We start from the raw sequence: 14,061 nt of genomic DNA on the forward strand, positions 1-14,061 counted from the left end.
TTTGGATTTGCATTTCCCTAATGATGAGTGATGTTGAGCATCTTTTCATGTACTTGTCGGTTACCTGTATGTCATCTTTGGGAAAATGTCTATTCAGATCCTCTGCCCATTTTTTAATTGGATTGTAGGGGTTTTTTGTTATTGAGTTGCATGAGTTCTTTATATATTTTGGATATGAACTCCTTATCAGATATATCATATGCAAATATCTTCTCCCATTTAGTAGTTTGTCTTTTAGTTTTGTCGGTGGTTTCTTTCACGATGCAGAACCTTTTTAGTTTGATGCGGTCCCAATTGTTTATTTTTGCTTTTGTTGCCCTTGATATGGAGTCAGACCCGAAAAACAAACAAACAAAAAAAACAAACTAACAAAAAAAACCAACCAAATCCTACTGCTGAAGAATACAATGGCTGACCTGAAAAATTCAAGAGATTCAACAAAAAACTTGGCCAAGTACAAGAATAAATCAGTGAACTTGAAGGTAGATCTTTTGAAATTACCCAGTCAGAGAAGGAAAAAAAAAAAGTGTAAGTAAGTAAGCCTATAGGATTTATGGGACATCATCAAAAGAAATAATATATGCATTGGGGGGAATCCTAAGAAAGAGAGCTAGATGGAGAAACAAAGTCTATTTAAAGAAATAATGATGGAAAAAAAAAACCTTGCCAAATTTGGGGAGAGAAATGGAATCCCATGCTGATCTAGATCTCTAGGAGCACATGAACATCCTAGAATGGAGAGGGCTGTGTGTTAATAATGAAAGAGTTCTGTCATTAGGGGCTCAGGTAGCTCTATTATGGATCCCGCCTCAAAAAAAAAAAATTCAGCATAGGAAACAGAAGACCTTTCCCTATGAATTGAAGCATTATAGATTCAGCAGTACACAAGGGGATGCCACAGGAGCATCAGAAGCCAAAAACAAATCAGCACCACCAATGGAGGGGCCAAAAGAGAAGCTTGGACACATGGGGATCCTGGCATTGTGGATCTAGGAAAAGAATTAATGCAAGAGATAAAGACACAAGAATCTAGAAGCAAGCAGAGACTTCCTTTGCTATCAAAGGCAGGAGGGTGGGCAACTGGAAATTAGAGTTTCTTTGGACATGGCTACAACAGTGTATCAGCAACTCAGGAGTCCAAACTGGTCAACTGAGCAATGCACAGGGCAAGCTCCAGCCAAGAAGGTGGGAGATAAGGTCAAGGAAGTTAAGGGAAGGCCATCCCCTAAAAGGCAAGTGGGGGTGTCTCCAAGATCTAAAGTAGGAAGCAAAAGAGTGACCCTGCAAGAGTGGCCCCACAGGCTGCAGCCTCCACAGCCCCTCTACTTGCCCCACCCCTGCCCGGATATGCCAAGGAACCGCCAGCTCTTTCCCAATATCTGGGCAGTAAAGTTGAGGTGAAGGAGGAAGAGAAGGGGGCACAGCAGGTCCTGGATCTTGGAATCTGCAGACGCGGGGCGCATTGACAATAGACGGAGATCATTGTGCCGCTTGCCGGTCTTCTCTGGAGCTCAGATTTTCGGACATCTGTAAAATACAGACACTAATAATGCCATTTAACTCACAGGGCTCTAGGGAGGTACAGGTGAGATCACGGACTGAGAGTGCCGTATAACATTTAAGGTGATATGTGTGCAGTGTTATGAATATCAGTGGCAGGTTTCCAGAACCCAAGTGGGGTGAGAGTGAGTCAACAAGGAAGAAATGGCCCCACTTCTTGAAAAGAGCTCTTGAGAGACCAGGGCTGGGCAGCTCAGGTGACAGGGCAGGCATAAATAGCCAGTGCCTGCCAAGGAAAGGCTAATTTGCCTGGAGATCCTGGAGTCCGAGAGGCAGCATCTGTGAGTCTCTATCCTTGCCTTCATTTTGTTTTTTTTTTTCAATGCCCGATGAATATCTCTCCGCCCATATGGCTGGTTTATCCAACTGGTGCTGTGGAGGCAGGGTCTGGTCTGTTCTGGTCTAGGGAGTGTGAAAGGTGGGGGACGGGGTGAGGCGATGAGGAGTGCTCTTTCGCCCCTCACTGCTCCCTATGCTCAGTGGGAGATTTGCTCTCCGGGCTGTGGAAGGCGGTCAGTTGGATGATACCCACCCAGAGGCCAGACGCCATTGTCTGGAAGCCCCAGGGGAACAGGCAGTTTCAACTTCTCTCTTGTTCCCCTCCATTCCTGATCTATTTATAGAAAGGAGGGTGGTAGGGGAGAAACAGACCAGGTCTCCACAGGCCTGCCTTTTAAGCCCATCCGGGTACCAACTGCCTGTAGAACGTGGACATTCATGCTTTTCCCTTAGCCTCCCATCTTTACTTTAAAAAAGAGACTGACTGGGCTAAGTCACTAATTTTCCAACCAGTTTTCAGAGGAGTCATTTTTTTTTTTCTCAATAAAATCTGAATCAGAAAGCTTGGCGCGGACACCGTGGGCTGAGGGGGCTGCAGCTCTGCCCACTCCCTCCGTAGCCCCAGCTAAGATGCCGCGTCTGAATCGTGGGTCTGAAAACCTGTGAGTCACCTCTCTTCACGGCCCCTTCCGGCTACAGAGGGTGCTGGTGCCTTGAGCTGCTGGGCAGAATGTCGATTGTTTTTCATTCTTCCTCCGATTCGGGGCGCAGAGCCCCAGGGGTGCTGTAGTTGCAGACCAGGGGACAATGCCCTCGTTCTGGCCTGGGTCCTTCAGTGCTCAGGACTGAGCCTCTGCTGCAATAAGGGAGCTCACCTGGGTGTTTCTAGAGATTCCCAGGAAGCCCAGGCAGGTGGTGAATTCACAACTGAAAGAGGCTCCTGCAAAATAGGGATCGTCCAGCCCAGGGTCACCAGCAGCCTGGAGAAGGCACTTCTCTGGCCAGGAAAGCCCCTCCCCTGCCACCACCTCAGCCTGCCTGGTGACCCCCTTCTCCTTTGCACGTGTCCCCCAGGCTTTGTCCCTAGCCTCTGCAACTCCCACAAGCTCTTCCCATGCTCATAACCTTACCGTTTCTCTCTGAGAGAGGAAAGAAGTCCCATAATGGAGGTGACCGAGACCCTGTACCTGCCCCGGTCTCACTTAGTCCCCAAGTCCCAATCAGATGGTGCCTGGACGCCCTATTGGACATCTGCTCTCCCTATCCCCGAACTAGCCTTCCCTTGACTGAACCCACCTCACGTGGCCCTTTCCTCCATGAGGCCTTTCTCTCAAGTTCTTTTAGGTGGTCGGAGCAGAATGCCGCATGCCCCAGGGGCTCTCCAGCTGCTAAGTTAGCTTCTCTGAGAACTTTCACTTGGGTTCTGCATGTGAATTTCCTCGTGGAGATGGTGTCCAGTCCAGGGATGGCAAATCGCTTGGAAAACACGCGACCACACACCCATCCTGTGCTCAGGACAGACATCACTAAGCGTTCAGGATCCTAGCTCCTTTCCAGAACCGCACTGCAGACAGCAAGAGTGTTAGTGCATCCAAGGCAGCAAGTGAGAGGAAAGGGGGTTGCCCTGTCAGAGCTAAGCCAACCACCTTGACGGTATAGACAGGGAGCTGGAGGTCCAAAGACGGGAAAGGTCCTTCCCGGAAGCACCCAGTGAATCCTTCCTGATGTGACATGTGGCCTCAGTGAGGATTTCTACATCCTGCCCCTGTGCCGATGGCAGTCCCCAAGGGAAGTCACAAGAAAGGACAACACGGGCATCTGAGAATGGGTGGATTCTCCTGCGAACTTATAGTTGAGTTCCAGCTGGGTAACTCATGCTTTCCCAGACCAGACCATAAGCCCACCTGGTCCCTAAACTGCTTTGGGAGACTTACTTCTCTCAGCCCCATGGAGGGAGGGCAGGAGGGAAGGTGCTTCTCCTGACCTTCAGGAGCTGGGCCAAGCCCTAACCCATGTCCTGGGACCAAGAGCATGTCCTTTCTCGTTCTGTTCACCTGCCTAGGCCATGCTTCTCCTCCCTCTCTCCGTGCTGATGCTGCTCACACAGCCCCTGAGGTCACTGGGAACAGAAATGAAGACCTATTTCCAGAGAACAGCAGCCAGCGCCTGCACCTTGGTCATGTGTAGCCCCATGGAGAACGGCCTGCCTGGTCGCGATGGACGGGATGGGAGAGAGGGCCCCCGGGGCGAGAAGGGGGATCCAGGTAGAGCTGGGACCACTGGCTTGTCCTAGTGGAAAGGGGTGGGCATTGGAATTGTAACCAACCCAGAAGTCCTGGGATGTTCTGCTACGGAAGGCTCAGAGGTGGACTTCTTCTTCCTGAGGGGATGGGTTTCCCCCAGATGTTTGGTCCATCTGAAACACTGCCTTACCGATTGGAAAATGACTGCTGCTCTGAGCCCCCAGGTGCCTCCCTCCATGGCCAGCTGCCTTGTCTCCTTCTTTGGCACCTTCTCCTTCCTCCCACTCCAAAAATGAGGAAATAGTGGGTAAATCGAATCTGTGGCTCTCCAGAGCCCTGCTCCAGGACTTAACAGTTGGTCACCTGGATTAAATAGGGTCGGTGCAGGGTGTCAAATATTTTCAGTATCATATGCCTTGACTCATATGTGGAATTTGAGAAACACAACAGATGAACACAGGGGAAGGAAAGGAAAAATAAGATAAAAACTGAGAGGGAAGCAAACCACAAGAGACTCTTAAATACAAAGAAGAAACTGAGGGTTGCTGGAGGGGAGGTGTGTGGAGGGATGGGTTAAATGGGTGACGGGCATTAAGGAGGGCACTTGTTGGGATGAGCACTGGGGGTTCTATGTAACAGATGAATTATTGGGTTCTGCTCCCCAAGCCCAGACTCCACTGTATGTTAAGTAACTCGAATTCAAATTTTAAAATATATATTTTTTTCAATAGTCATGAAGGACAGGAAAGAATGAGGTTCTGTGACCCCATACTCAGATCTGATCACGAGGATCTGTCCTAATACATTACAGAGAGAGTGAAAGGGAGCTCACATTCCTTTGTCCAGCCTTGTGCTTGGGCGTTCACTGAGTAATTCATTTAATCCTACCAGAAGTCTTACAGGGAACATATGAATCTCATTTGACAGGTAAGAAAATCGTGACACGGAGAGGCTAAATGACACCCAGTCTGGAGGGGAAAGGACACGGGCTTCTGCATCAGACAGATCTGTGCTTGACTACCAGCTCCCTTTCTACAGCAGGGACCCACCCTGGGACAAGCCAGTGCCCCTGAGTCTCAGTTTGCTCATCTATAAATGGGAATGATATCTACTACATAGTGACAAATAACGGAGCCAAGGCTTTCTTTTTTGTCAGGTTGTTAGGATAAAGTTACATCTTTCTGCTGGACCCATTGGGTGAATTCTCGTGAGGTTTCCACAGGTACTGATTATTTAAGGGAATCATCTGAGAAGTACTGTCCCGTAGGGGAGGGTCTGGGTCCAGTGGCAAGGAGTCAGAATTCAGTGAGCCAGCATCTTGGACAAGGGACCCCCAGGTTCTGGGCTAGGGCTATGGAGCTATCAACCGTGGTCTTTATCTTTTGGGAGTTGGCATTTTGGTTGGGGAGGAAGGAAACTAACAACATTTAAGTTGGAAGGAATACGTAGCATCCCCAGGCTTTGTAGGATAAGGGACAAGTGAGTACCTATCTGTCCTTTACAGACAGAAAGTGGCTACCGACATGAATGGCCCGGGGCTCAGGGAAGGCCCCTGGAAATGAACTCGGAAGGCGGATTCAAGGTGTCAGCATCTTGGAGGATCCCCGCTCTCTCTAGCTCTCAAAGGGGCCCTGAATTGAATCTTGGGGGGCCCTTTCCTATGGTCATACTGTGAGCCTAAGCATAGGGTGTGGCTGAGACCTCCCTCTCTTCTGCAGGTGGTTCACCCCATGCATATTCCAAGCCCGGCCTTGGGTTGGTGCTTGGAGAGAGAACCATGCACAGATGGGCCAGGGGACCAGGCTGCACTCTGACTCCTGAATTGCAGGCATGTTAGTCACTCAACCATTATGGGTCTGAGAATTTCCTAGCGAGCTTGGAGCATCTCAAAATCCTGACCCATGTAAGTCTGACTGGGGCCAGAGTCTGCCCTTGTGACAATGTCCCCTGCAGATTTTGATGCACAGGGTTCCAAGAACCTGCTGTAAAGGACAAGATAAGCCTGAGAGAAGAGAGCCTTGAGCAGAGGTAGGGGGTGGAGCGGGCTCAATGTGGTAATGCCTCAGGTGTATCATGGAGGTCCAGTAAGACCCCACACTGCTTTGCAGCCTGTATTTCCAGGGACAGTCCTCTTATTCCTCAGCATCTCCAAGATTCCTGCCCAGAAGGATTTAGTGTATATAGGCATGTATCTCCCGGAGTAAAACCACACACCCCTCAGCAGCTCACAAGGACACTCTTCACCCTTGCATACTCCTCTGACCTCACCTCCTCTGGCCACACTGGCTCCTTGCTGGTCCCTAACCACACCCAGCCCCCTGCCACCCCAGGGCCCTATCACTGCTCTTCCCATAGCTGTCCCTGTGGGTCACTCCTCGGCTGCTTCACGGCCTTACTTACAGACCACCTTCTCCACGAGTCTGTCCCTGACCACCCTACTTAGAAGACACTACCCCCGCCTTCTGACACTCTCTGTGCTTTATTTTTCCTCACTGGCACCTATTCTGCTCTAAGAAACCGTATGTTGTACATTTTAATTTTTATGATCTGTCTCTGTGCAGTTGGGTTTCAGCCCCAAGAGAAAGAGGGATCTGATGCTGTGTCTGCTTTTTTCCCTGCTGTGTCCCCGCATTGCCGATGGTGTCTTGTGCACAGTAGAAGTTTCGAGTGAGTACTTGTGCACTGAGTGAATGTAAGATGTAAGGAAAGGAGGAATTTAGTGCAGTTCAGACTGGCCAGACTGCGGGTCCACAAGCTTCACTTCAGGTGGCGTTAAGGCACAGGGCTGGCCTTTGGGGGACACTGGGATGCAAAATTAGTGCTTTGGGAGGCGTGGGTGCTTGCTGTTGAAGACGGAGTCCCTTCATGGTCTCCAGGACTTCTACACCATGGATGGGAGACCTCTAACACTCTTTCTACCAGCTGCCATCCCAGCCAGGGTGGAGCCCAAGGGGGCCTCAGCCTAGGGATAGGACATCTCTGCCCTGCATGGTGCCCTATTGGATATGGGGTGAGGGGCCCATCCTGTAACCCTCCATGCTTCCATTTCATTCCTGGTGAGGATCATAACTAGAGGCAGGATACAATGCCCAGCACAGAGCCTCTCAGTCACCCATCACAGGCACCCACCCCACCACCAGCACAGTGTTACCCAGGCAGGCCTGGCCCCTCCTGGAGCACAAGTTTCCAAGTCTGACATGTCCTCTGCGAGTCTCTCTAAATCCTCCTCACCCTGAAGTCCCATTTGCTCCCTCAGGAAGACAGCTCTGGCCATATGTGTGTGTACTGGGGTGGGGTGATGATGTAGTAGGACAAGGGGCATCTTGCGAATCTTCTTCCTCACTCATTACTTGTGCCTCACCGTTTAAAATCCTATTGCAAATCTCTTGCAGACTGGGTTCTGGTGCTAACATTTGCATCTTGCCCAGTTATATTCCACAGATGGTTTCTCAGTGAACAGATGAGTGAATGAACAAGTCAGCGGCACCTGTCAGGTGTCATTCCTTCTCTTTTTGCACATGAATGTTCGTAACACCTTTATTCCCAACAGCCCAGAGATGGGAAGAGCCCAGATGTCCATCAACTGATGAGTGGATGAACAAGACGGGTTCTGTCCACACAGTGGAATACTACTCAGCCACACAAAGGAATGAAACCCTGAGACACACTGCCAAGTGGATGGACCTCAAAAATGTCACTCTGACTTAAAACAGCCAGACATAAATGGTCATCTATTGTCTGATTCCATTTATATGAAATGTCCAAAATAAGAAATAGAGACAGAAAGCAGAGAAGTGCTATCCAGGGGCTGGGGAGAGGGGAGGTTGGGAGTGATGGCTTAGTGGCTATGGGTTTTTTTGGGTGATGAAGTGATTTTGAACTAAATACAGGAGGTAATTGCACACCACTGTGGACGTGCTAACTGCCAATCAATTGTATACTTTACAACAGGCTAATGTTATATTACATGAATTTCACCTCAGTAAAAACACAAAAAACAAAAAACAACAACAACAACAACAAAAGAATAACCAAATGAACAGAACTGAGTGTAAAATTCTATTTTTAATTTTTTGGGGACCCTTCATTCTGTTTTCCACAGTGGCTGCACCGATTTACGTTCCCATCAATAGCGCATGAGGGGTTCCCTTTTCTCCACATCCTAATCAACACTCGTTATCTCTTGTCTTTTTGCTAATCACCATTCTAACAGGGGTAAGGTGACATCTCATCGTGGTCTCGATCTGCATTTCCCTGATGATCGGTGCCAGGTGTCATTTCTGACATAAACTCTGGTTCTGGGAAGGGGAGAACAAGGAGTCCACGATCAAGGCTAAATGCTGACAGACTGCCTGCTGTATATACCGTGGTCTTGGGGCAGGGGGAGGTGCCCTGCATGGAAAGTCAGATGGGTCTTGGCTTGAGTTCACAGCCAGCTCCAGCAAGCCTGTTTTCTGACCTGTAAAATAAGGGTGTGGACACCCTTTTCCTGGATCACCACTGTACCAAGGAGTGTGGAAGTGGGACGTCTACACCCTGTAGAACCCTGAAGGAATGCAAGGGGCCCGACCGTGCACGCAGCTGGCTCGTCTCTGGGCCTAAGGTTTGTGCCCATTTCTTCTGCTGCTACAGGTTCACCAGGAGCTGTAGGGAGAGCGGGGACGCCTGGACCGGCTGGCCCAGTTGGGCCCAAAGGGGAGAATGGCTCTGCTGGAGAACCTGGACCAAAGGGAGACTCTGGACCATCTGGTGAGCAGCTGGGCATGGAATGCAGAGGTCTGCAGGTGGTGCTGCAGCCTCTAGAACATGCCAGTAGATATGCACAGATCCCACCCCAGGAAGAAGGAAGAAGGAAGAAGGTTGTTCTGAAGGTGGTACCGGGTTATTGCAGGGGAGACTGAACTCCTGTTGACATCACCTTTTATGACGATGCTGCCTCTCTTGACTTCTATCACTGCTCTCCTCTCTTCGGACGCTCCCACGTCCAGCAGGATTTAGTGTCACTGACCATGCTGGTCCTTTTCCCCAGGACCTCCGGGACCTCGAGGTACACCTGGTCCAGCTGGCAGAGAGGGTCCCTCAGGGAAGCAGGGAAATGTAGGACCTCAAGGCACACCAGGCCCCAAAGGAGAGGCTGGGCCCAAAGGTAGGTGGTTGGTAGGTGGCCGGTCTGGGAGGGAGAAGGGAGGAATACGGCACAGTCCAGGGTGTGACCCAAGGCCAGCTCAGAGTGCCGGGAAATGCCCAGACCATCAGCGCTGGGCAGGCCTTGTCGTGGCCCCTTCTCCCCCACATTCCCACATTGACTGCGTTTTCCTGCTCGCCTCCGCGGAGGAACCCCGGCCAGTAAGCAGCACCTTCTCACCGGTTCTCTCTCCCCTTGGAGCGAAGGGTGAAAAGTCCACTCTCGGCAGCTTTTGCTCCAATATGTTCCTTCCTCAGGAGATGTGGGTGCGCCTGGCATGCAGGGCTCTGCAGGGACGAGAGGCCCCCCAGGGGTTAAAGGAGAGAGAGGTGCCCCTGGTGAGCGTGGAGCCACTGGAAACGCTGGGGCAGCAGGTGAGTGACGGAAGGAGCTAGGACGGGGCTCCGGTTCCCTTGTGCATCCCTGATGCTGGTGATGGCCACCCCTGCCCCACCGCCACTCATCAAGTTGGAGCTGGTGTTACTGGGTGGTAGGGAAAGTCTATGTCCAAGGAGGGTGCATGGCTGGGTTCTGGGAGCAGTCTGTATCGGGGAGGGGGGACCGCAGGCCAGGTGGACAGCCCATGTCTTGGGAGGGTGACAATGCTGGAAAGTGGATACAGAGCTCACTCAGTTCTTCTCTGATCCCAGGGCCTGCTGGAGCCACGGGTCCGCCAGGACCTCCAGGTGCCAAAGGGCCCGCAGGACCGAAGGGGGACAGAGGTGCTCCTGGGGACAAAGGAGCAAAGGGAGAGAGTGGGCTTCCTGGTAAGGCAGCATCTGCTAGATCTGGGAGCCGCCACGGGGTGGGGACAGGGGGAGGGAGGTGGCCTTCTTTATCTCAGGACAGCCTATCTTAGGCCCCATTAACCGCAGGGAGTGGGTGGGAAGCAGGGACGTTAGCGGGCAGGAAGGCAGGGGAATGAGGCTCTGGTTTTAGACTCTTACTCACAGGAGGGCAGCCCTGAGCAGCTTTTCCATTCGATCACCGGAGAAAACACAGCTCCCTTCCCAATTCAAAGGATAGCTTTGACTATCAAATAACCCAGTGGACCGGAAGTACTGACGAAAGTATATTCCTGCCCCCGCAAAGAAGGTGCTATGAGATCCCCAGAATTTGGAGTTAAATTTTCACAGGGTTCAGTGTCAGTGATGTGCAGGGACCTGCTCCGGGGACAGTTTGTTCATAGAAGTATAGGAAATCTGGGGGCAACAGGGGCTAGTTGTGTTAGTGGATGTGGGCTTGCTAGGGCCTGGTCCCAGCTCCTTATCCCGTCCCCCATATGTGCCTGCAGCTGGGTACCTTTCCCTTAAGGCCCAAGCTCTGAGCTGATCCCAGGCTATGCTGGGCTTGCCTTCACTCGACCTCTCTCTTCTGCAGACATCACTGCTCTGAGGCAGCAGGTGGAGGCCTTACGTGGACAGGTCCGACACCTCCAGAACGCCTTCTCTCAGTATAGGAAAGGTACGTCCCTGGATCCGAAGCAAGCCAGGCACCAAGGCTAGGCCTCCGACTGGGCCTGGGCTTGGTTTGGAGTTGGCTGGGTCTGGGTCTGGGATTGGAACAGGTTGGGACCATATTTAGAGCCGGATCTGGCTCTGGGGCAGGGTCTGGGGCTGAGAGTAGTGCTGAGACAGAGCAGGCAGCCCTATACTCCAGGATCTGGAAGTAGATGCAAGAGACAGAGAGGAGGGTGTGGCCATATCACCAGTTCAATGGGGGTGATGGAAGCCTGGTGGAGGTTATCAGGCTCCGGGATGCCCGCGCCCCCAACATCACAGCCACCTATGACCCGATCAGTGCCCTGAGACCTGTGCAGTTCAACAGACCTTCACTCCTGCCTACCCTGTGCTGCTCCCTGTGATACACAGGGGACATCCAACCCAGGATGCATTTCTCACCTCTGTGGGACCCGGCGTGTGAGTGCCCAGATATTGTTTCACAGCCCAAGGCAGCAGAGAATCCAGACACTGTCCTGAGGGCTGGGGCTGGGATGCTGCTCTCGGGGTTCAAGGCTGGTGGGGGCCTAGCCTTGCTATGTGGCCGTCAAGTATCTCACCTTGGACATGCCCATGGTTCTGGAAGGGGACTGGCCACCTCTAGGCTCCAGCCAGTGCTGGGCTCTCCCTGCACCCTGCTGGGTGTTTAAATCAGGGATTCTTCCTAATCCTGGAATCCTGCAGAGTACCCTGTGCCTTTTGGAATCTCCACCTTGGTCCTTGACTGGTCCTCCTCATCAGCTCTCCCTGACGTCAGCTTTGGGTCTCCATCATTCATCAAATCTCCCTGATCCAAAAAAAAAAAGCGATTTCCAAAGGAGTAGATCCTAAAGGGGCCTCACTGGGTAAGACACAGGTTTGGCTCCTAAGTACCTAAGTACCAAGGATGGGAGTTTCAGGTATTGGGTATGTCTCACTCCCTCCACAACAAATTTGCACATGTGCTCACTCACTCCTTTGCACTCCGCTGCGAAGTGGAGCATGTCCAGAGATGCCGGCCACTTGTGTAGACTCAAATACCATCACTCACCCCACACCATGACATACATGAGCACACGCATACGTACGCGCACACGTCCAGACGGTAAGTACTCCCGTGTACCTCCAGAAGAATACAGGGACATGTTCATGTATGCGCACGTGTGCCCACCCAGATGCATGGAACATAAAACCCAGTAGCGGCACATGAACTCTTGCACTGACCTTGTCCAGGGCTGCTCTGAGTGCCGTCCGTCCTGAGCCTGTGGAGAATCTGCCCCCGAGCCCTAGTTGAAGCTACTCAGAGAAGGGCAGGGGGTCGGGGTGCACCCTGAGGTCTAACCAGCCCAGTGAGGCCAGGGCACAGCCCTCTCGGGGGCCCTGAAGATTTCCGTGCCTGAGCCCAAAAGCCAAAGGGATGGGGATGGGATGGAAGATTAGACACCTGATATGTCACATAGTTGATGTTTTTATGAAGCGTACCCCCGCTTCGGAAATGAGGAATTAGAAACCCTGAAAAGGGAAGTAACTTTCCTTTTTCCACCTAGGCAGTCATTGCCAGGATGGGGTGGAACACCTGGCTTCCGATTCCCAAACAGGGCTCTCCCAGAATTGATCCCCTCTGCCCCCTGCCACCTCTCAGGTGCCTTCATCCCCTCGCCCAGCACCCTGGAGAGGCTGACTGGCTGGGGCATCACCCACATGCATCCCGAGGGGCCAACATCGGGCTGCAGTGAGTGCAGAGATTAGCACAGTGAGGCTCTCAGATGCCCCTGCCCCACCCCCAGCACACGCACATCAGAAACTGCCCCAGCCATCACTCACCAAAGTCATTGCAATTCCCACTGACCCCAGCACACAACGTGGGGTGAAACAGAAAGAGCACGTTCCAGCTCCAGCGTCCCAGCAAACAAGGTTCAGTCCTAAACGTACATTTGACGGGTATGTGACTCCGGGCCCCTTGCTTAACCTCTCTGGGCTCTAGTGTCCTCATCTATAACTACGGACCACAGGAGTTCCTCCCAGGCTGCATTGTGAAGCCAGTGCACTGGAACCAAGTGCCTCAGTTTTGTCCTATCGGGTGCCCTGATATCCCACATGGATGCTGGGCGGGGCGGGTGGGGGCTGTCGCACAAAGGTCACAGAGCCCCGGAGCTCTGGCGTGGTGCTGCCATAACCCCAACCTGACTCTCCTCTTCTCCTAGTGGAGCTCTTTCCCAATGGCCGAGGTGTCGGGGAGAAGATCTTCAAGACAGGAGGTATTGAAAAGAGTTTTGAGGACGCACAGCAGGTGTGTATACAGGCCGGGGGACAGATGGCCTCCCCACGCTCTGCGGCCGAGAACGACGCCCTGCAGCAGCTGGTCACAGTTGAGAACAAGGCTGCTTTCCTGAGTATAACCGACATCAAGACGGAAGGCAAGTTCATCTACCCCACCGGGGAGCCCCTGGTCTATTCCAACTGGGCCCCAGGGGAGCCCAACAACAATGGCGGCGCAGAGAACTGTGTGGAGATCTTTACCAATGGCAAGTGGAACGACAAGGCCTGCGGAGAGCAGCGCCTGGTGGTCTGCGAGTTCTGAGCCACCGGGGTGGGGGGCCGTGCTCCACCCGGGAGCCTGGCCAGCGAGTGGGGGCCTGGCCAACGAGTGGGGGCCCAGACCTGTGTGCTGCCGATGCCCCAATAAAATGGCGCCGCCTCTGCTGGCCAGGGCTTCTCCACAGAGCGGTCGGGGAGGTCCCTGCGGAAAGCCTCTCTCAGAGTCAAATGGCTTCACACGTCGGAGACTTGTCAGAGGAAGAAGGGGCCAGCTGCTTTCCCAGTCGCAAGGGATAAACTTGGGTCCCCAAGACCTCCCCGTGGCAAAATCGGGGGGCTCCCTCTAGGCCCCTCCCCCTCCCTCCTCCTCTCCCTTCCCCCCTCCTCCCCTTCCCCAACTGTCAGCCATGTTTGACCAGCTGACCACCCCCGGACCTTCACTCTTCCTCCTCTGGGCTTGCAGGGCAGCACTCTTGCTTGCCTTGGTCTCACCCAACTAGCTACCTCTTTTCCTCCTCCCTCCTCCCACTTGACCACTTAATGGTGCAGGGCTGGCCTCTGCTCTCCATCCTCTTCAGGCCGGACTCTCACTCCGAGTGGAGCTCGTTCTGTCGAAGGCTTCGAATTCCTTCTCCTGACAGCTCCCCCATGCACATCCCTCTTCCGGACCCCTCCCTGAACTCCAGGCTCCTCTAGCCAAACGCAAGCTGGAGCCCCTGGGCTGACAGGCCTCAGTGGCTGCCTCTGGCTTCAAGCCCAGGGCTGGGGAAGCAGCAGT

At 52.7% G+C, this 14,061-nt stretch overlaps 1 protein-coding gene and 1 long non-coding RNA gene across 3 annotated transcripts; both read left to right on the forward strand.

The window, feature by feature from the left end:
- The first annotated feature begins 1,723 nt into the window (after window positions 1-1,723).
- Window positions 1,724-13,494, forward strand: SFTPD (surfactant protein D). 2 transcript variants are annotated; one of them, XM_045437830.1, is made up of 8 exons: window positions 1,724-1,841; window positions 3,902-4,103; window positions 8,715-8,831; window positions 9,112-9,228; window positions 9,525-9,641; window positions 9,918-10,034; window positions 10,648-10,731; window positions 12,950-13,494. In XM_045437830.1, the coding sequence occupies exons 2-8, from the start codon at window positions 3,905-3,907 to the stop codon at window positions 13,324-13,326; spliced, it is 1,128 nt and encodes a 375-aa protein (XP_045293786.1). In that variant the 5' UTR covers window positions 1,724-1,841; window positions 3,902-3,904; the 3' UTR covers window positions 13,327-13,494. The 2 variants fall into 2 exon arrangements, with proteins under 2 accessions (XP_045293786.1, XP_045293787.1); XM_045437831.1 differs by lacking the exon at window positions 1,724-1,841 and adding an exon at window positions 2,484-2,501.
- LOC123576677 lies at window positions 4,611-8,096 on the forward strand. The gene is made up of 2 exons (XR_006701545.1): window positions 4,611-5,304; window positions 5,801-8,096. It is a non-coding gene; the product is annotated as an uncharacterized LOC123576677 (long non-coding RNA).
- Window positions 13,495-14,061: the final 567 nt, after the last annotated feature.

Source organism: Leopardus geoffroyi, chromosome D2 (genome assembly GCF_018350155.1).
Source record: "Leopardus geoffroyi isolate Oge1 chromosome D2, O.geoffroyi_Oge1_pat1.0, whole genome shotgun sequence".
NCBI classification, from domain to species: domain Eukaryota; kingdom Metazoa; phylum Chordata; class Mammalia; order Carnivora; family Felidae; genus Leopardus; species Leopardus geoffroyi.